Source organism: Falco cherrug, chromosome 8 (assembly GCF_023634085.1).
Source record: "Falco cherrug isolate bFalChe1 chromosome 8, bFalChe1.pri, whole genome shotgun sequence".
Taxonomy (NCBI): Eukaryota; Metazoa; Chordata; class Aves; order Falconiformes; family Falconidae; genus Falco; species Falco cherrug.
In genome coordinates this window covers 20,493,200-20,515,236 of record NC_073704.1, presented here as the reverse complement: position 1 = coordinate 20,515,236, position 22,037 = coordinate 20,493,200, and the positions used below count along the sequence as shown (strand labels likewise).

Here is a 22,037-nt window from a genome sequence, read left to right as displayed (position 1 = left end):
GTAAGGTTTGTTTTTTTGAAAGACATTTGAGGACTGGAAAATAATTAGCTTCTTTATTTTCTCTTTTCACAACTACTACTTCACTTTCTTTTTTAATAAGAAATGTTTATGCCTTTTTCTTTTTTTCTTGAGGACCACTGTGTTCAGTTGGCAAGGTGAGAATGGAACTTGATTACACTTCCTAGAATACTTTCTAGAATGCTTTTTCAGTTTCAGGTGCCTATACTGCACAAATACTATGAGTAAAGATAAGCTAGGCAACATTTCTATGCAAAACAGTCGTTTCTGGTACTCGTTGCTATCGCAAAGTAACTTCTTGGAAGAAAAGCAAATCATCTTGGCACTTCGGTGTCATTTACCTGAACACAGAGGTCTCTCTTTTGGTTTTTTTTCTGGCAATAAGACAACGATGTTCACTTACTTCATTTTTATAGCTTTTAAATGTCTGAATTCCCTCAATCTGTTTGCTCTTTAGATTCTCGATGGTGAAAAAACAGGCACCAGATTCTTTGGTTACTCTATTGCTGGAAACATGGACCTGGATAAAAATTCCTACCCTGATATTGCTGTTGGTTCCCTTTCAGATTCTGTATCTGTGTTCAGGTATTATATACAGAACTATAACTAATTACACCAAAGTTTTGGTTTTAGTTTTAGTTTTTAAAACCAAACTGCTTAGAAGGAGCAAAAAGGTGCTTGGCCTGGGTGTATTTTTCCTTCTAGAAGTTGGAGGTTCCATAAATTACTTTGTTACTTTATCCCCCTCCTCTTATTGAGAAGCTGCCTTACAGGCAGTGCAGGGTGAGGGGGTGAATGTGGACAGTCACTGTGGAGCGCTGATGTGTGCAGTGCATCTGTACCCCAGCTTTGTCCTGTGGTCGGGTACTTGGATGCCCATGTCTTTGGATGGGATTAAGGGTGATAAGTAATTCTTTTGCCTTAAGGAAGAAGTTAACTGATACATTTGTTAGAGCTTTTTGTCCCCTGCTGTTACATAAATCTAATTCTGCTCTACTGAAAATAGAATAAAACCAAACCAAACCCCTCTTTTTGTAGCTGAGGATCCAAAAGCAGTGAGGCATACAGTCTTGCTGAGGTTGCAGTGGGGTCCAAGAAACAGTTCTGAGGAAGCCCTGCAGATAGGGTCCTTTTGGATTTCTGTAGCACATGCCTTAACTGGAGATGAGGTCACAGCCTTTTGCAGACCTCTGCTTTGTTTCCAGTTTAATGTACTGTTAAGCTGAATCACTAGTAACGAGCAGGAAGAGGACTGTCTCCTCCTCAGAGCTGTGAGTGCTGCATCAAGTTCAGGTCTTCGGTGGTTGCTGTCAGTCCCAAAGGAGGAGAGGCAGAAACTCCAAACTGCTTATCTCAACTCTGGGGATGCAAACAACTGCCTTTCAAGCAGAACGACCTTTCCTCCAATTTCTTTGATGATCCCATCTCCAAGGGTGTATTCTATCTGTGTACATAACTGAACCGTTCTTAGATAACTCTGAGACAACACCCAACAACAAAAACAACTCACATTGCTTGTGGAAGAGAACAGAGTAGGTGGAAGGAAAGTCGGTTAGTTTAAGTGTTCTGCTTACTCAAAAGGAGCTTTAATAATTTCTTGATAAGGGCAGTACAAAAACTTCTACAGAGGTGAGAACAAAAACCTTTATGGTGGCGTGACGGTGCCAAACAGTGAAAAGGGTGGGTGGGCCCAGTTAAAAGAAATTTGCTAGAAAAGGAGGAGGTGGCTTAACTGGCCGCTTTAAACAAGCCTTAGATGCTTTGATGAGGGTGGGATCAGCTCATTCATTTGTTGGTGTGAACTGTGGTTTCTTGTCCTTTCCAAGAGGGAAGAGAAGGGAGAAGCTGTGGGGCTGCATTGTGGATACAGCCCTACTTACAGAGGAGTCAGGAAATGAAAACATTGCCCACAGCAACCCAGGCTCCACATTAAAGTTGTTGCAAACATTAATCTGAATGAACTTTAGTACTACAGTTGTTCACAGGGGCCGAATTACCATTGTGGTGGGAACCATGACTTTGAATTTTCTGTTTTTTTAATGTGTATAAAATGACAGCCGCAACATGACATTAACATACCCTGCTTCCCTGTCAGGCATTTAATACAATTGTGTTTTGTGACTTTCTTTGCTTAGCTATAAGTAGTTTAATTTTGTTTCTAACCATTATAAAAGCTAAACTATGTTTCTTGGGGTGTCTTTGCTGCAAATCAGCGCAGGCATGGAGGGCATCTGGGATTCACATGAATTATTTCATTAACCTTAACAGAAACTTTTCCTTCTTCTTTCACCCCTTCTTTTCATTCCCCGTTTTTTCCTCAAATGAAGATCTCGGCCTGTGATAAGCATTAGAAGAAGCATTACAGTACAGCCTGACAGAATTGATCTAAAGAAAAAGAACCCTGAGGACCCTAGTGAAATATGGTAAATTAAAAAAACCCAAACCAACAAAACAATATCAGAATCCTCGGTGTATTTCAGTTAGTGATGATGTTAAAGTGACAGGGATATGACAGTCTTGCAGGTTAAGCAAATGTATCTGCATGTGATCATACTGACTTCCTCAATTTGCTATGACTACTGTGCGAAAGACAAGGTGTGGAATATATTCTGTTCATAATGTCCATTTTTGAAAATGAATGTCACTTTGCCACTTAAGTGACAAACTTTAGTACTTTTAACACTTAAAAGTATCTTAACTTGAACAGCTTTCTCATGAGTAGATGCAAGAGCAAATGCCAGAAAATACTTTTTTCTTATAGCTTATCAACCATTTTTTCTTGCTTTGTAATTCAGTTTAGTAAGCAGCAAATTACTGTTCTAGCATGAAAACCACAGTCGTAAGACTGACAGTATCAGACGGTGGACTATTAAAACTTTTCAGTCTGTCAGACCATGCTGTATTGAAGTGGATACTAATTTCTTGACGATTTTTACAGGATGGATGTGAAAGCATGTTTTCAATATACTGCAAACCCCAGTGATTTGAATCCAAGAATAAGTAAGTTTTGAAGAGAAATATTTTTCATCTGTTTATCACATGGTTTGTTTTTTGTTTTCTTCCTCATGGAAGAATAGAACTGAAATTATAGTGGCTTGTCTGGGACTGTGGCTGTCAAGTTTAAACTGTGACTCACTACTAAGGTCAGTCAGCTATCACGCTATCTGTATTTAGAGTAATGTATATTTAGAGTCATTCTGGTGTGTTAGGAAGCTCTGTGGGGGACAGGCTGAAGTTTTACAGGTAATACAACTGCCAGCGAACAGCTGCCACACAGACCAAAACCATTTTGCCTCTCTAGGTTACTGCAGCTGAAGAAAACAGTTCTAAAAGCCCATTTTAAGTATCATTAGTAAACATTATTTCTTACTAGAGTCTTACCCTAGAAAACAGCATTCTGTATTCATGAAAATGGTTTTGTAGAAATCAGTAACTGAAATAAAAAAAATCTTTTTATTAACAGAAGCCTGGAAGACTGTGCCATAAATATAGTTACAAATGTAAAGTGTTCGTTTCTCATGTCTCCTGTTTTTCTAGTTACAATGTTGCTGTTACTACACATTAGAAAACTGTAAGATTTTGAGATGAAATGAGAAGAATTTTAAGCCCAAACCTCCTTCTCCTCCGGTCTTGATGTTCTCACTTACTTTTAAAATCCATAGGATGTGCCTGAATAAGGTCCTGGTCCTTCAACAGGTCCAGTGCTTCCAGCTCTTGGCAGGCAGCTCAGCTGTGCCTGTCTGCGTGCTCCTGAGCCCTGGCACGCTTGGTGCTGTTCCCATCCTTGCAACATTGCACTGAATACAGAGATGATGAGAAGAGGCACAGAGCTCAGATCTATCAAAACATGCCTCGGCATACAACTAGAAAGCTCTAGTCACACTTCTGCTTTCAGTATTAAAATTAACAGCGCACCTTGACCTCAAAACCCTGCTGGCTGCGTAGGTGCCCTTTGGGACAAACCAGGCATGGGTACCGAGGTCCGTGTCTCTGCCCTCTGCTGGCTCCGCAGCAGCCATTCCAGCTCCAGGGGTGGGTTCTCCTGGGGTGAAAGCATTTGGCTCAAAGTTCCCTTCAGACACACGCACAGGGTACCCTCACCTGGAGAGGGACAAAACTGACAGGTGGAGAAGGTTTTGTAAATAATGAAAACAGCTTGTGAAGCCCAGCACTGGCTGAAACAGTCCTAGAATAACGTTGTAAGATAATACCTGGGGGGGGGATTAAAAGTTCTTTTTGATAAGGTGAGGGTTGTTTTGTATACTGACCTACTTTATTTCTTCATATAGAGATCAACTATACATTTGAAGCAGAAAACGAGAGGAGGCAGTTAGGCCTGCCGTCCAGGGTACGGTTTAAGGACCACCTCTCCGATCAGTTTACTGCAAGTACAACCCTAAGGGGGCAGAACTCAAAAGAGTGTGTGACAACCAAGCTTGTACTGCAGGTAAGGCAGCGTATTTTATTTTTATTCCATTTAGATATACTTAAACCAAAACCATGCTCTTTTTTTTTTTCAGCCTCATGGTACCTTTGTATGTAACTCAAAAGTCACATGAAATAAAAGCTTCAAAACTAGAAAACAGCTGTAGTTAAGTAGCACCTTACTACTCCCTGCACACATGCTGCTTCCTGTTGCCTTTCTCACAAAGTGTGAATAAAAGCTGTAGCCACTGCAGCATGCTCTGGAGGTCAATAGAGCTGAACTAATTTAGAACAACAGAGATGGAATAAATGCCAAAAATGGAGAGCCGTTTCCAACAGAAGTAACTTACAGAATTTAACAGTGTGACTGGCTAGGAAAAGAATTTTAATCCATGGGTTTCAGAGGGGATAAATGGGCAGGGCAAGAAAGCTTGCTATGTGCTGCACTGGCCCTTCAGAGTGGCATTCCAGCAGCTGCTGAACAAATTCTCTATCTGTGGCTCTGCACTGATGAGCGAGCCAGCCTCCACGCTTGCTTTTGACCACAGCCAATTAAAGAGCTTGAAATTATGCAATAGGATCATAGAATTGTTTGGGTTGGAAGGGATCTTAAAGATCGTCTCATTCCAGCCGCTGCTGTGGGCAGGGACACCTTTCATGAGATAGGTTGCTCAAAGCCCCATCCAGCCTGGCCTTGAACACTTTCAGGGATGGGGCATCCACAACTTCTCTGGGCAGCCTGTTGCAGTGTGTGATTTTATTGTTGTAGTGTGAATTTCACTTGCCCGAGTTACTATCTGTTGCTCCTAGGAATTCTTGAGGGTGACGGAAATCATGAGGTTGGGAAGCCATTTAAAAAAACCCCAAAACACCAGTAGGGCTGGGCTCCTTGTGTTCTTGCATGTTTCTAGAAAATGCTGCATTTCTATATAGTGAATGGTTTTAATACTGCAAAATGTAGCAAAAAAGACTTTTTGCTTTATTGCTTGTTCTAAAATCTGTATCAAAAGCTAGTCTTTGTGCTGTTTTTCTTCTCTGGACTGTACACTAACTGTGTCATTTAAAATATTTTAACAGGAAAAAATTAAAGATAAGCTACGCCCTATTCCAGTATCAGTCAGTGTTAAAGTTGCTGGCCTGGAGTCTAGCTCACCTTCCACACGAAAAGAGAGAGCCCTTCCGGATCTTATACCAATTCTAAATTCAAATGAATCTGAAACAAAGACCACAAAAGTAAGCCTTTGATATCACATTTTCCCATAAATCTGCACGTTGTTACATCACTGAATTTTAAAGACTGTAGAAAGCTAAATTATGACCGAAGGAAATACCTGGGGTGGCGCTGGACTTGTAACTACTGGCTTAGATTTTGTATTTTGTTTAGGAACTTGTTACAAAATTTTAGGAACTAGATCCTGTTTCTTTTGCAACAAAAGTGAAGATGGTATAGCTGCTAGTTTTTTTTTCCTCTGCCCAACAAGTTTAGGAGGGAATGGACTTTGGCCATCATCTCCTGCTGTGAACACTTGCCCCACATGACAAAATAATGCACAGTCTAATTCTTCCATGCTTAGGATGCTGCGTAACAGTGTTAGAGCTCTGCAGCAGTGAAGTAAAAGAGAAGGAATATCTCAGGTAAAAGATCTCATTTCCTCAATGCTCATTGAAGAATCAGCCTTAAGGATGTTTTTCCTCATTAGAAGTGTACCTCTCACTTAGAATTATCTAACTTTGCCCTTGAGTCACATTTAAAGTTCTAAATTACCAGCTTCAAGGGCTGTGTCTTACAAAGGAAAACTCTATTGACAGTCAAGAAGTAGAGTCAGGTTAAAATCTTACTCTACCCAGGAAAGCATCTCCCGGTTCCCTGTAGATGCTTTATGCAGTGCACATCAGAAATCTTGTTCTAAGCTAGTATCATGTGGCATGCAGTAAAAGTCCTTTGGTTTTATTTAGGTGGAGTTCTTAAAAGAAGGATGTGGAGAAGACAATGAATGTCACAGCAATCTGAAACTTCAGTACCGGTTTTGCGCTAGAGAAGGAAACGAAGACAGGTTTACTTATTTACCGATGTAAGCCTTGATTAATGCATTGCTAAAATTCCAGTTATGAACAAGTGCCTAAAAGAACTTTTAGGAGAGGATTTTGGGAGGTAGAGCAGCTTTGTTCCGTTAGTCTGGCAAACACAGCCCTGTGTAGTAGTAGTGCTGGTCTGTCAGGGTGAGGAGGGTGGGGGAATGGGGATGAGCTTGGTGGCTAAGAGTCAAAGGGATACAAAGTTGGCACAACTGTGCAGCTGTGGGCTAAAAGTTAGAAAAAAGGTTTCTAACCGCTGGAAAAATAAGATTCTAAACCAGCCTTGCAAGTAGTCTGTCTGCAATACTGTTAACTATTTTCGAGATGAAATTCGATTGTATGACAACATGATATACTTATAGTCTGGTAGCCTGAGACAAGCAGTTACAGAGAAGGGAACAGAGAAATCAATTCATCATAATGCACACCTAACACCCTGCTGCATCCCTCCCCCCGGATGGCTAGTGAAATGAGAAAAGAGGTGTAAAACAAACAAAAGGAAGTGAGGTGACTGACTGTTGACGGTCACCTTTAGCAGTGAGTGCCACAACCTGACTCGGAAGCCAAAACCACGTATACCTTACAAGAAAAAGTAGATCAGTAGATTTATTCAGAGAAAATTCATGCTATTAAACATAAGTCAGATGCAAGTGGCCTTTCAGAAACACTATGAACTCTTGATTACTCGAGGAGTGTACCAGTTTGTTCCATCCTGTCAACTTCGGGTCACTTTCAGAGACAAAATACTGGTCTGGGAAAAAAACCCTATGACCATTCATGTGTTTGTGGTCTTACAGTAGCTCTTCCCTCATAGAGGGAATTGTATTTGGATAAACCATAGTGAGAAGCAAACTTTCATACGTGTTTGTTTTCCTAATGCACGCAACCTTGTATACTCCATTTCTGCAGTGAAAACGGCATGCCAGTGCTCGTGCTGAAAGATCAGAAGGATATCGCCCTGGAAATAACGGTGACAAACAGTCCATCTGATGCAAAGAATCCACAAAAAGATGGTGAAGATGCGTATGAAGCTAAACTAATTGCAACTTTTCCAGACAGTCTGACATATTCTGCATTCAGGGAGATGAGAGGTTATCCTGTAAGTATTTTTAAGAGAAAAGAGGTTCAATTTTTAAAATATTTTCAGCATATTTTTACTTCTAAATGTATTCTGTTTAATCAGGAGAAACAGCTAACATGTGGTGCTAACCAGAATGGTTCTCAAGCAGAGTGTGAACTTGGAAATCCTTTCAAAAGAAATTCCAATGTAAGTTGCGCCTGTTTTACTCAAGCTATACAATCCTGATTGCATGTGTCCAAAGTTTCTGTGTGTCATACCTGGAAATTTGATTTGGATATGTCCTTTTAACTCTAGAGCTTGATGGTGTATTTCTTACAGTATTGCATGTATTAATATATTTTATAAAATTTTTACATATTTCATGGATATTCTTTCTTGTCCAGGTAACCTTTTATCTGATCTTAAGTACCAGTAAAGTTAATGTTGATACAACAGACTTGGACATTAATTTGAAGTTGGAAACGTAAGTTTTCTTTGTGTGTGCACGCTACGTTTTTATATACAGTTGTACACATTTTGAATTACCATGTTTGGTTCGCAAAAGCAATTTCACGGTAAAGTGGAAACTGCTGAATTTGTAAAATAAACAGCATTGTTTCCTTTTCCTTGTAGAACAAGCACTCAAGTTAATTCAACTCCAATTACAGCTAGTGCTAAAGTGGTTCTTGAATTGCTTTTATCACTTGCTGGGTAAGTGTTGATAGCGTAACAAACGGGGGGGGGGCTGGGGATGACAGTTTTACTGCAGATTTCATTAAAATCTGATTTTTCTCCTTCCCCACCCCCAACGGAAAAGAGTGGCTAAGCCTTCTCAGGTATATTTTGGAGGTGACATCGTTGGTGAGAGTGCTATGAAATCTGAAGATAATATTGGAAACCTCATAGAGTATGAATTCAGAGTGAGTAGTCTAGATTAATGTCAACAGCTGCTTTTAATCAAATGAACAGCTTCTCTCTTTAGGCATACAAATACTTGGAAAAGTTGCTGGATTTGAAATTGGCTTTTCTTGTCCCCAAATCCTGACTTCCTGATCAGAATATGTAGTCTAACTGCAGAACAGAGCTTCTTTAGGCCTTGATGTTTTCCAGTCCTGTGTTGAGGAAGTGTCCTGAGGCTGGCTGTACGCATTTTTCCAGAGCAGTTCGTGCACTCAGCCATGCAGCACAAACCCCCGTGCAGGCAGGGAACAAAACTTCAACCCAGAAGCCTGTCTGTGGCATGTCCTGGTGTGAGCTGATGCACACAGGCAGGGAGTGTACGTGCTTACTGCATGCAGGACTGAGCAGGTACAAGATGACACTGCAGGAGCCACTGTGAATGTGTAGGTCTGTTGCACTCTTTTGGTCTTCCGCCTCACAAATAAATCAAGAAGGCTGAGAGAGACGGTTTTGGTTCTGCAAAAACTGTTTATCAGCAAGAGAGTTGCTTTTTCTGCATCACTCACGCAAGCCCTGCTGTCTTTGTACATTGTAGTTTGTCAGGATTCATGTCCATCTCTTTCAGTCCTTCACTTCCTTCTGTTACCTGCATGCGTGTATTAAAGTAGACGCAGATAGAACATCTGTTTTAGAACTTGCTGTCATAAATGGTAATGCTAAGAAAGCAAAAAAATAGGTTGGGAAATAACTCCCGCGCTTTAGAAGAGCAAGAGCTGGTTATCTTTCTGTGCAGAGTTCCTCATAAACTTGCAATTTGCCTCTGTAACAGAATTATTTGTTAACTCTAAATTGGAGTTGTTGTTTCACATTAAGATACATTTCTAAAAATCAACAGCTTAGAAAGTTCACGTTAGACAATTTTAATACTTGCATGTTTAAACTCTACTTACTTGCTACCCAAGTGTGCTAGTTCCAGTATATGCTTTGCTTTATACTCCGTCAGCTGTCTTTCATCTGCCTGTTACCAGTGTGGGCTTAAAACTTGCCCAAGTCAGTAACCGTTTCAATCAAGAAGAGATTATCTTTAAAAAGTATTTCAGAGTTTAAAGAATGTTTGTTTTAACAGGTAACTAACTTGGGCAGACCACTGAAAACATTTGGTACTGCTTCCCTGGACATCCAGTGGCCAAAAGAAATTAGTAATGGCAAATGGCTGCTCTATTTGATGAAAATAGATTCCAAAGGCTTGGAAAAAGTCTCCTGTCAACCCGAGAAGGAAATCAATAGTTTGCGTGTTGCGGTACGTTACCCTCTCTTCTGTTTATGAATTAGTACAACATGAAGGCACTGCAGCATGGGATAGCAGGGTGGAAGAGCTTGCCTCCAGTTGGGTTTTGGGTTTTTTTTGATTTTTTGTCTTAAGCAGCTCATAAGCTCAATACATGAGCAATGTGTCAAGTGTTAAACTTATCAGGAGACTTAGTAACAGTTAAGGAAGGTAATATGCTGAAATGGAGGTGCTGTATCATGGTGACTCTTTTTGCAGTGGGCACTGCTGTCATATGCTCTTACAGGATGACGCTGCTGATTGCTTTAACAAATTTCATCAGCATTATTGAAATCTGATCGAATTCTTACACAGAAGACAATGAACAACAGTAAACATCTCCCCAGCCTGGGTGAATTCCATGTACTTTTTTGAAGAGAAGGGGCTTGCACTTAAATTTACTTATTTATAACAAATACAAGAAAAGGAATTTCTGAAGCAAGTTTCATAGCCCTTCATTGTGCCTATCTAGCAAATTTTTTTTCCTAAACCCTAAGCCAGGGGTCCTCAAAGTACGGCCCACGGGCCCGATACGGCCCCCCAGGGTCCTCAGTCCGGCCCCCGGTATTGACAGAACCCCCCACCCCCCCCCGCCGGGGGTTGGGGGGGAAACCAAGCAGCCGCAGGTGACTGCCTGCCACTGCGTCCGCGCGCCGGCCCCCTGGTTAAAAGGTTTGAGGACCCCTGCCCTAAGCCTTTCTTGTCTTTTTTTTTTTCCTTCATATAATGTTAAGATTATGATTTTCACCATTAAAACTGCAGGCACACAAACCCATTCTTGTTAGATCACTGCATTAGTTAGAAAAATTTTCAGCAAGTGTAATTAAATGTTAAAAAAACATGCACATATCTCAGCACAATCTTACTTATAGCACAGTAACATTAATAACCTTTATATAGAACAACAGTGGAAATAACATTGAAAGCTTTATAAATCTAAAACCTTCTTGACCTATTAAAGAACGTAGTCAGTTGACCTTTCTTTAGGTAATCTCAAATTCTAGTAATTGTCCTGAATATACCATTAGAAGTGAATGTAGACAAGTATGGATATAGAATGATGGCACTCATGTGCTGATCGCGGAACAAGAAAACACTGCTGATATCTGTGCTTGCAAGGGGTAAGAATGAAGAGATACTTACGATAAACTACTAAAACTCTTCTTACTCTTACTTTTTTCTTCTTTTTAGGAATCCCATAATTCAAGAAGGAAGCGTGAGGTTGCAGAGAGGCAGATTACAGATGGCAAGACATTTTCTTTATTCTCAGAAAGGAAATACAAAACCTTGGTAAGCGTATTACACTGAGTAGTCTCGTCAGATACCTCCCACTGCACTTGTAAGAGGGCTTTTCTCAGTTTGACAGGGTGCAAGAAGGTATCTCTCTGCTTTGTTTTCATCTTAAATTCAAGTATCGACACTTCTAAAATTTGACCGCTTAGAGTATCTACTGGTAAGAGAGAAATAGGAAAGAATTTATGTATCGTTACCTACATAAAATTTTCCTATTGCTGTCAGCAGGAACAGATGTTGGTTCTTGCACATAAATGTGACGCATATAACCCAGTTTTTAATCTCAGTGTTTTAAAAAACGGTTTGTGAGGATGTGCTTTTATTTACATGTAGAAAATTGTAATTGCAGGACTGCAATGTGAATGCACGCTGTGTGGACATAAAATGTCCCCTGAAGGGTTTAGACAGCAAGGCATCTATCGTGCTGCGTTCCAGGCTGTGGAACAGTACTTTCTTAGAAGTAAGTCCTCTTACCCGCCATTTTTGGAAGGTTGGAGTTCTTTCCTGTTCTGTGTCTAATGTCCGTATCTTATTTTGGAACAGGAATACTCCAAAATGAACTACCTGGACGTTGTTGTTAGGGCTTCGATTAGTGTTCCTGCTGCAGCTAAGAATGTTAAACTCACAAATGAAGCTGCTCAGGTAAGTTGAACGTTTAATGCTAACCATGTTGTGGGTGTGATGTTTCCAGCTTATCTCAAAGGGTGGTGGGGGGAAGGGAACCCAAAACATTTTAAAACAACAGTAGCTAAATGTTTAGCTGAGTTTTGAATTATTATTTTTACCTTTCAATTGGGTTGGGAAAATTCACTGCCATATTGAAATGATACCAGTAGGAACTTTTTCTTCAAAAACATACTGTAGATGAGAGAAGACATGTTGTTAGATAAGAGATTAAGATTGTATAAATTGTCCTTCCTATTAAACACGGATGCCTCTGAAGTGCTCCTCCCATCCTCATGTATCTTCTCTCCTTTAGGTGCGTGTTACTGTCTTTCCTGCAAAACCAGTAGCACTTTATACAGGAGTACCTTGGTGGATCATCTCGGTGGCTATTTTTGCTGGAATACTGATGCTTGCACTGTTGGTGTTCTTACTATGGAAGGTGAGCTTTTATTTGTCTGGCTATTTTTTATTTCCTTGTCTACAACTGACAAGACAGCAGACTAATTAAGCCAATTATTTATTTTGGTTTGTATTTGGGACTAAAAATAGAGCAAATTTGCCCAAGCCATACGTTACCTTTATCTGTTTCTCAGTTTTGCAACATTTGGAATGAAAATGGTTATATGGGAAGACTTGTTACGAAATTTTTCTGTTTTCACATCCTAAAAAGGAAGTACTTGAGCTCCGAGCAAAACTCAGGACAAGTGTTTGGAGACCATAGTTAATTTGATACAGATGAGTACAGCTAACGGGCTTCTGCAGTTAGGTGTAAAACTTCACGTGAAATATCTACAAATGTTAGCAGGGCTTTGTTCTCATAACAATAGGAATACCATTAAGCTGACAGTAGATTAAGTAAAATAACCAGAAGGTGCAGAAATAATATGTAGCCAGGTGTCTTGGTCAATTTCTGTAGCATCGGCTTTCTATCTTAGAAACCCTAAAGGAGTATGTGTGTATAACAAAAGGTTAGCAATTTCCAAAAGGGAAAAAAAAAAATAATCAAGTACCTATTTTTCTAACTACTTTTGTTGGCATTTTTACAACTAATTATGGTTCCAAGTATAACAGGGCAGTCCTTTTAGTCTTAGTTTTTACAGGCATAGGCAGTTAGTATTTGCTGTTATGGGATAGCAGAACGTTAGTAAGAAGGAAGAGGTGAAGAAGAATATCCTATCTAGCACTTTCTTCTGGCGAAAGGACAGCAGTTAGCTTTGCTGAGGAGCTACTATTTGCTGCAGGTGACTTTTCACAGGATAGTTCAGACTTATTTTCTAATAAATGCCCAGCCCCTGCTGCAGATCTTCCTTGATTAATTAATACTTCAGGTGGGCTCGTAGGTTATATAACTGCTGCTGTTTTACTGCACATGAAAATACATTTTTCGCACATGTAAAATGTGTGTAAAATGCTTCTTTTGATGACAAACACTGTGCCATCTTACAAAGGACAAATACAGTACTTCAACATCAGTTAAATGATCGGTTTAAGACAAATGCGTGTGTTGTACATGTCAAAGCAGTACTAATTTTGGTTCTACCCTATGTTTTTGTCTATCCTGTGCACCACTCCACAAACAGGATTCCTTTTAGACTTCTTTTTGCTCTTCACAGCCAGCTTTAATTCCTGTGTACATACTTTATAGTAACTTTTCTTTAAAAGATTTATTAAAATTTTATCAAAACGCCTCTAAAATAGTATCATTTACCTCAGGTTACTCTATTATTTTACAGATTGAGTTAGTCCAAGAAGTTCTCAGATCTAGAAACAGCTGAGTTCTTGTGATTTTTTTTTTTTTCCCTGTGAAGGGATAATGGGAAGACAGTTCACAGACTTAAGTCAGTTTTAATAGGTTTGACTTCTTCCAGTCCAGAAAAATTGACTAAATACCTTGCTTCCTTGTAGTGTGGTTTCTTCAAGAGAAATAAGAAAGATCATTACGATGCCACATATCACAAGGCTGAGATCCATGCTCAGCCATCTGATAAAGAGAGGCTTACTTCTGATGCATAGTATTGATCTACTGCTGTAATTGGTAATTGATGATTTTTTTTTAATTTTTAGCTGTGGCACATGCTATGGTTGCGGTGGCTAATGAAGCAGCTTTTACTGCATATGTTCTATTAACATTTGGATTCCAAACTATCATACTTGCTTGCTCATTCTGTCGATAGATTTTTAGCTTTTGGTGCACGAGAACAAACACAGACGCATTTACCTTGGTCTAAAAAGCTTCTTGTCTATTTCTTTAGAAGACATGTTGATCTGTTGCAATGGTTTTTGGTCTTTTTTTTGATTTATGTTTTAATAGTACAAGTAAGGTTTTAAGCTTGAGAGATGGTAATCAACACTGCAGAGTTAAGATTTAAAGCTAAGACTACATGGACGGTAAACTTGCTTTACTAACCTTCGGTGCATGCTAAAAGGTACATGTTGCTTCTAATGAAAGGGGTTTTCATAATGAGAATTTAATTGCTGTGGAAACATCTGTTTTCCTTCAATTCTAAGGTATTACTTTTCTAGGAACAGACTTTCCTCTGCTGAAGCTACTAGATGCATGATGATTTATGTTCCTAGCAACCTTTATTCAAGTTACTACATGCATGTACATTCTATTAATAAGTGATGCTTGGGACGAGGGAGTGGGGAAGAATTCTTAACTAAAACATGTCAAAACAGTGTTTAATGAAATCTTAACTAAGAGATGGCTAAAGATTTGGTCTATGCCTTGATGTAATTTTTTAAAAATTATATTTAAAAAAACCAACCCTGACCAACCAAACACAAAAATCCCACCACCCCAAATACTATGAACAAAACCTTGCCATTTCAGCCTCTTTTTTTTTTTTTTCTAGCAGTATCTAATGACAGCTGGATGGCACAATAATAAGCATGTAAACTGGAGTGTCTACCAGTCATCCTCTTTGTAACGCTGTGGCCATAACTCCATTTTTGTTTTAAAATTAATGTCAGTCCATTCCTCAATATTTAAAATCAGTTTTTACAGTAGCTTTCGATAAAAAAATTGCAGGGCACAGATAAGCTGTACTAGATTTCACGTAGGGAGACTTGTGTCATGGGACATTACACAACTTTCAAATTAGGTCTGGTTTTTATCCTACAGCAAACTAAGGAAGACTCATGTTCTAACGCTGCATGTGTAGTTAGTTCAGGTGACAGTAGTGGAGTTGGTGCTTTGAAAAACAAAGCCCTACTGTAACTTTTCTTGAAGGTCCTGGAAATCTTAGCTAAATCACGTTGCCATACAGGAAGACTGATTGAGGAGAAGCAAGCTTTTCTGAACTGTACCTACTTGTCTGTGTAGCATTAAATTCTCTTATTATGTGAATTAATAGCTTTGTAAGAAGACTTAAAAGACTTGTAAAACAAATTTAGAAAAGTTGGTGGAGGGAATATTTTTAAGGTATTAGATTACCACCAGATTGTCAGACTGTGCCATTTGTCTTTATTGGCTGCTGGAACAACTAATGTAGACCTGCTGACTCACATTTTTACAGCTACACAGGCTACGTTTTTGGCCTATGTTATTTTTGTCTTCGGTTTGCTTACTTGTACATCTGTCTGTGCAAAGGAAGAATTTACTGCCTCCCATAATTGTAGCAGCACTTTGGCAGCAAACTGAACCTAAACTGTTCTTTTTCTTCTTTGCCCCAGTGCGGGTTCTTCCAGCGTTCTAGGTACGAAGACAGTGTCCCCCGGTATCATGCTGTAAGAATTCGAAAAGAAGAGCGACAGCTCAAAGATGGGAAATGCAAAGACCTCGAGACAAAACAATGGTTCACAAAATGGAATGAAAACGAAAGTTATTCTTAGGGAAAAATTCTTTTCATCCACACAGTTCAGATAAACGTCCAGGTTTTCATTACTGGAATACCGATGGAGTTAAACCTATGAACACTATGGACATTGAGCATTTGATTGTAGATATTACTACTTGTATTGCGGCTTTTGTTTGCACAGTTAAAATTGCTTCAACAGACTTTATTTGCATTATTTAATTGCCAGACTGCCTCTTTCCACCTTCAAATCTAGCTCACGCTTCATAAGATACTCTGTTGATATGGGGTCTTTTCTGCAAAACCACTACAGCAGACCTTTTCAGTGATCCTAACCCTCTTCACAGGTATGCAAGGAATGCATGACTAAGGTCAAGACAGGTTCTCCATCCTTCCCTCAATCCATTATAAACACACAGTGGCCTTAACTTAACACTTTGTTCAAGTAAATCTGAAGACCTGCAAATCTACTTTAGTCATGAACTTTGCCTGCTGCAGTAGTTAGGGCTTAACGAGAAGCATCATCTTAAATTACATGTGCAATAGGTCATGTTGCTCAATATTACTTTTTTTTCCAGGATCAGACTGTGTGATTCTTGTTCACAGCAAATATACACAGGTGTTTTTTTTAAGAGAGGCTTGAATATTAGATGTACTTTTTGTATATATACATTTTAGTCATTTTTGTATTTATTTTTGTTATAAATCACTGTCTTTGACTAGCTGTTAGGCCAAAGACTTAACTGAACTTTCAAATCCACTGTGTTTTTGAACTTAAGAGTATAAGACCTGAGGCTTTCACTGCATTTTAATAAGTCACTGAAGGTGCCAATGCATTCTAAAAATGTAAATATTTATTCCAGTGATGTGTATGTGGGCTTTTTATTCCTCGTACTTGTAACTTTATATAATAGAAATTATCAGGTCTTGTAACACAATTTGTATATTACTTCAGACTATTTAACGATTTGGACACCATACAGAAGTAGGATTTTTATACAGTTTTAACCTCACTGCAAGAAAGTGAGAGGTTCTCTGGAAACAGCTCTCCAGGTTCATAAGGACTTACTGTTTGGCAAAAGGCATTGACTACTGCAACTGTTACATAGCACTTGAAGGAGGCTCTAAATGCCTAACTTACCTTAATGATGGGGAGCGGAGTTGATCCATGTTGAGACTACTGAATCCTCTTGAATACCTGAATGTTGATAAAAGTAGAACCATAATGTTATGTTACAATAGTTACATTACTGATAAACACATCTGATAAAACTATTTAAAGAGTTTACTTTTTCACCCATGTTCTAAAGTGTTGGTACTATTTAAGAACAAAGACTTAGTTCACAATTGTTTATTCCATGTAAAACAAAATTCTGCTCAAAAAGTATGCACATTAATTGCTAGTAATTTGAACTATGCAAAAACCTCTTGGTACTTTTTCCCCCCCATAGGGTAAAAACCTGCTACGAGGGCAGTTGGCAACTGTTTTTACTACTAACTTTGAACATACCTTCTTGGAAGGCGTGGTCACCTAAAATGTTATCATTATAGAAAGTGCATTAATTTAATGACTCATCTGTCTGCTAAATAATCTTAGTATGCTGTGACCCTGATTTTATGAACACTTACACACGTATTTAGCTGTTACTCAGTTTTTGAGATTTTAGAATTCTGTCTTACTTGCTGAAAGGTTCAGCAGCTTCAGAAGCCAGGCTAATCAGGGGCTAAGACTAGTTTGACAAATAGCCTTGGATTTAAAAGCAGGTTTTGGCCTTCGCCTAAGAAGATGAACATCTTAACAGTTTTAAACTGAAAGTTCTTGAAAAATAAGTCATGTCACTGGTATACTTTTATCTTTTTTTTTTATATCAGCTAGCAATGCTACATCATTCCATGATTAGAAATTACCTGTGGATATTTGTATAGAAGTGTGAAATAAATTCTTTTTTTAATTAAACATTGGTTTGGTAATAGTGATTTATCATAATTAACTGAGCTAAGTTCACTAGAAGAGTAAGCTGAAAGTTGCAAGCTTTAACAAATTGTCTCATTCTCAATGCTGCCATAACTCTTGGTGTCCTCTGCCATGCAAAGGTAGGTAAGGCAGCTGCAGGAGCTGATGTGCCACCTCACTGAGCAGGCTCTTGGCTGCTTGTTGCAGTTTCCAGTGTTGGTAAGTCAGGCACGGAGTATGGCAGAGCAGGCTCTGGCAAACCAAGTGTCAGCTCCTGCCGTGGGGCAGAGCTACCCTCTCCCTCCACACTTCACTCACACTGCAGGCTCCCTTCAATGCAAGCAGTCTTCTAAAAGGCCCCCCCTGCCAGACAGGTGTGCCTGGAACTAGGGAAGATGGATGCAGCCCCCATAATTAGTCAAGGGCTTCACATATCTATCTATAGTTAGCGGTGCAAGTTTGATACTGACAGTCAATTACATTATTGCAGGGTCCAGCTTCAAGTCCATTAAAAAAACCCAAACCAAAAGGCAAAAAGATTTCCAGGGGGCGGGACGACCCAACAGTGAAAACTTGTGGCTTATCTCCATTTTTAAGATGTTGACCTTCACAGGATGCTTTGCTTGCCTTTGCTGAAAGGGAAGACCTTTTGCTACAACAAAGCCTGAAGGTAAGGGTTGACTGGACACATGCTTAGACCAGTGTTTGCTGTTGCAGCTGAGCAGCTTGTAGGGCTAGAACCAGAAGATGCTGCTAGATCTTGCAGAGCACGTCAAAGATGTGGACTCAACCTGCATTTATTAAACAGTTACACTAACTTGCATAGCTACACCCACAAACATTTGCCCACCACAAGACAAAGTAGGGACTGGGAGAAAAATAGCTGATCAGAAGAAGCATAGTACAATATAGTATGTTAGGTTTTATATATGCTCATATTACTATACACACCTAGTTAGTATGAGATGTTGTATATACTATATACACAGTAGTACAGTACTATACATAACAGTATATGTTTTATATATGTACATATACATATTAACATACCGTATTTGCTATATGCAGTGCGTGTATATATATAATCTACACAGACAAACTATATAACCTAACGTACATAAATGGAATGCTAGTAAACTGCAATACCTGCATATACGTTTAACTGTCACAGCACCGGAGAGAGATCTTAGGAGAGAAACTTTCAATATAAGGGACCATCACGGCATAGCTTCACTAACCTGTGCAGAAGTGATATGTGGAAGGAAGAAGAGACCGCGCAGGTTGCCTTGATGTATATGTCAGGAATCAACACGGAAGATGATAGTGGCACTGAAACGCCAGTCCGCATTCAGAGCGGCCACATTACAATGCTAACACAGTCACTGCAGCAGCATGCCTTAACCAAAATAAACACACACAGAACCAGAAAGCTGCCTAGGTACAAACAACTGAAGTGACTTCTCCCAGCACAGAGTAGGTGAGTGTCAGGAGGCAGCTGGACCCAGTGCTCTGAGCCAGCAGAGGCTCATGCACATGCTTTGGGTGGCCTGCCTGGCAGCATGTCGCTGTGTGACGAGAAGAATGCAGGCAGCGTATTTCCCTGTGTTGGCTGTGTAAGCAGTTGGTTCGGTTTTTATCCCAGCACTCTGGCATCTTTAAATCTCCATTTGTCTTCCCAGGCCCTGGATTCATAAGTAATACCATACACCTTTATAACCTTGTAAACTTTGCTGGAGTCTTAACCGTGATCCTTGTGAGAAAAACACTGCAACTCCTCACTCTGAGATACCACCACAGAAATTGGCCTTAATCCCCAGCCTGTGTGATACTGTGGTGGGGGTGGGGGACTGGCAGTTTGTGTTTTCCATACTTGAAGACAGTCACCTTTTGTCCTTCAATTTTTAGCTCCGCAGAATGGTTGTTTGCAAGCAGCACCTTTTCAGGGCCATACCTGCCTCAAAGAGCCTAGAAACCAGAGAACTGAGTTTTTAACAAGCTGAGGTGTCTGTGCTGCTGCTTACCTAACTATGGCAGAACAACATATATACCCCTGCTGCTCGCCATTGATGTACAGTGCCAGCCCTTCATTTCCTCTTATCTATCTCAGTGTCTTCAGAGGATAGGGAAGGAAAGGACAAAAAGAGTCAAATAATGTTGCCAGAAGCATGTGAAATAATACAACTGCTAAATTGATTAAAATAAATGTTTGTGGGATATTACTTGTTTTCTTGAAGCAGAGGGGACCAACAATTAACATTACAGAGCCAAGAAGCATATCATTGCCAACCAGCTTACAGGACAGCCTGTGACTGATTCTAGCTTAGCGAGGAAGAACAACTTAAAACCAGCCATCCTGGACCAGACCACAGATCCACCTGAATCAGCATCCCACCTCCGACAATGGCCAACAGTTAAGTGGCATGATGGTGATCCTCTGCTGTTCCTGTTCCCACAAAAAGTTGGTGCTCAACTTCAGTAGCTAAGTGTATTTTTCCTATGGAAGAAAAAACCATCCATGGTAATCATTAAATGTCTTCCACTGCCTTCTGATCTTGAGTCACAAAGTTGTACATGGCAAAAATACACAAACTCCAAAGTTTAATTACCCATCTGTATGTTGAAATAACTACAATTTCATTAACTCTTACAGAACCCCCTCCATTTTACCAACTTTGTTGCCCTTTTTATTTCTACTCCTGCAAAAGAGACCAAAGCCACATCAAACCAATGTAGCCCTGAGAATTTTCCAGCATAGTAAAAGCAGCTGAACTTGCTGACAAAAACCCAAGAACAATGAAAAGCCTTTGTGCTGAGTAAGTATACAAGCTGAAAAGAGACACAGATAGATGGACCAGATGACTGTGGAGGCATCATAGCAAAGCATATAAGCCACTAAAAAAAAAGAAGAGACAGTCTACAGATATCAGTACCTGGCAACCTAGGTTTTCTTCCTAATCTATGATGCACCTATTTTGGAGGAAAGGGAGGAAAAGAAAAAAAGCATGAGTACCCGCAGCAAGCAAGAATGGTGACTTCCAGTAAGGGGTTATTATGTATCACCTTAACAAACCAAGAAGTCTTTCTATGGAACACCCTGCAAGAATGCTATGCTTCCAATTATCTTGTTAAATCTTAAATTGGGGGGAAAAGAAAAAAAAAGTAGTAATTGCTTAGGTTAAAACTTAGGTTAAATGCTATGTTTTCAATTATCTCAAAGTCTGATTTGTCCCGTTTAAATTGTGGATCCAGTGTGTTATAATTTCAGGAACACCAATAAGCAGGAATATGAGTAGAAAAATGCCAAGTGACAAAAATAATACAGTTCTCCTTTTTGCTTTGCGTAAGAATTTACACAAATTGGCACATCAGAATTCCAGCTACCATCACACTGGATCAGATCAGAGTAAGCCCCCAGAAGATCATCAATGACAGAAACAGGTTTTAAAAAGGAAGGGGAGAAGGGAAGAGAGAAAGAGAATTCAAAACACTCTCCAATATTTTAACGTAGATCAGTATCTGATCAGTAGTTTAAACAAGACCACGAAAATGCCTTTAGGTAAACAAAGAGGGTTTGTTCTGCTCAGAACACAACATTTAAATAATTATCCACAATTCTTTATCCACAGTTGCTTCTGTGACTGCTCATCCTGCATGACTTTCCCTAAAAGTGCTCGCCATTTACATTATTGAGAATGGGCTCTAGCTTACAAAGTGCTGTGACTTATCTAGCCTCTGAAAGCCTTTGCTACATCTGGCTGAGGACTGCTGTCCAAAAATAACTAGGCAGTAGGCCAGTTTTCAAGGCATGCCTGTAAGTTGAAACATCAGGCAATGAGACAGTAATGTACAAGCATAAAATATGAAGCCAATCCCGAGCCATTGTAAGAAATTGCAACAACTTACAAACACCCAACTTACTGCTTGTAGGCAGTGCTTTAAACTAGTGCTGGTTCACAACTGGTTTTATGCACAGCAGTTCTTAAGTAGGAGTCCCAAACTATTACAAACTTGAGCAGCGTAAGCTACTACTTGGTGCTTCTGGGAGTGGCATACAAGCAGCAATAAAGCAAAAATTGTCTGTAAACTGTATTTGTAGACTTGCAGAGCCAGATAAGCTGTTAGTTCACCCCATTGGCCACCATTCCCTGATCAGAACAGAACAAGCCAAAAAACAGGACAATTTTTTGACACAAGATGCAGGTACAGCCTGATTACAAACCAGATGACGCAGTCTAATCCTGAAACACAGTTTCATTCTTACCTATTATTGGTCCTTATATTATGTCACTGCTCAGAAAACTGCCTCTAGAGGTAGAATGAATCAATGTTTTCTGTATTTCAATAAAACAACAACAACAAAACCATTATAGTATCTTCATCTCTCTAATAGGAGGCTCCAAGCAATCCAACAAAGCACTGAACAGATTAGTATGACAAACAGCAAAACGATTCCTGCTCTAGCAGAGGCCACTGGATATCCATCCCCACTATCAGGTCACGGACAAGTCATGGGTACATGGC

At 39.6% G+C, this 22,037-nt stretch overlaps 2 protein-coding genes across 19 annotated transcripts in view; one reads left to right on the top strand and one right to left on the bottom strand.

The window, feature by feature from the left end:
- ITGA6 (integrin subunit alpha 6) overlaps window positions 1–17,519 on the top strand; it is a 47,365-nt gene extending 29,846 nt beyond the window's left edge. For 5 of the 6 annotated variants that reach the window (XM_055719143.1, XM_055719146.1, XM_055719141.1 and 2 more), the window contains 17 exons: window positions 476–603; window positions 2,346–2,441; window positions 2,957–3,018; window positions 4,308–4,465; window positions 5,521–5,676; window positions 6,400–6,515; window positions 7,429–7,618; window positions 7,703–7,786; window positions 7,984–8,063; window positions 8,213–8,290; window positions 8,397–8,499; window positions 9,606–9,779; window positions 10,998–11,096; window positions 11,449–11,559; window positions 11,643–11,741; window positions 12,079–12,204; window positions 15,441–17,519. In XM_055719143.1, coding sequence (XP_055575118.1) covers window positions 476–603; window positions 2,346–2,441; window positions 2,957–3,018; window positions 4,308–4,465; window positions 5,521–5,676; window positions 6,400–6,515; window positions 7,429–7,618; window positions 7,703–7,786; window positions 7,984–8,063; window positions 8,213–8,290; window positions 8,397–8,499; window positions 9,606–9,779; window positions 10,998–11,096; window positions 11,449–11,559; window positions 11,643–11,741; window positions 12,079–12,204; window positions 15,441–15,599 — 2,019 coding nt within the window. In that variant the 3' untranslated portion in view covers window positions 15,600–17,519. Of the gene's footprint in view, window positions 1–475; window positions 604–2,345; window positions 2,442–2,956; window positions 3,019–4,307; window positions 4,466–5,520; window positions 5,677–6,399; window positions 6,516–7,428; window positions 7,619–7,702; window positions 7,787–7,983; window positions 8,064–8,212; window positions 8,291–8,396; window positions 8,500–9,605; window positions 9,780–10,997; window positions 11,097–11,448; window positions 11,560–11,642; window positions 11,742–12,078; window positions 12,205–13,670; window positions 13,801–15,440 lie in introns of all 6 variants that reach the window. The other variant, XM_055719142.1, reaches the window with a different exon arrangement.
- The window catches only part of LOC106631417 (translation initiation factor IF-2-like), a 31,714-nt gene that overhangs the window by 7,857 nt on the left and 1,820 nt on the right, over window positions 1–22,037 (bottom strand). For 4 of the 13 annotated variants that reach the window (XR_008733637.1, XR_008733635.1, XR_008733633.1 and 1 more), the window contains exons 2-4: window positions 16,704–16,760; window positions 15,336–15,545; window positions 3,666–4,135 (exon numbers count right to left, since the gene is read on the bottom strand). Coding sequence is in view for 1 of the 13 variants with exons in the window: in XM_055719149.1 (XP_055575124.1) it covers window positions 16,700–16,760 (61 nt within the window). In the remaining 12 variants the exon portion in view is untranslated. Of the gene's footprint in view, window positions 1–3,665; window positions 4,136–8,513; window positions 9,126–11,967; window positions 12,098–15,335; window positions 15,546–16,621; window positions 16,761–18,662; window positions 18,913–19,908; window positions 20,011–22,037 lie in introns of those variants that run through there. The other 9 variants (XR_008733634.1, XR_008733628.1, XR_008733629.1 and 6 more) reach the window with 8 other exon arrangements.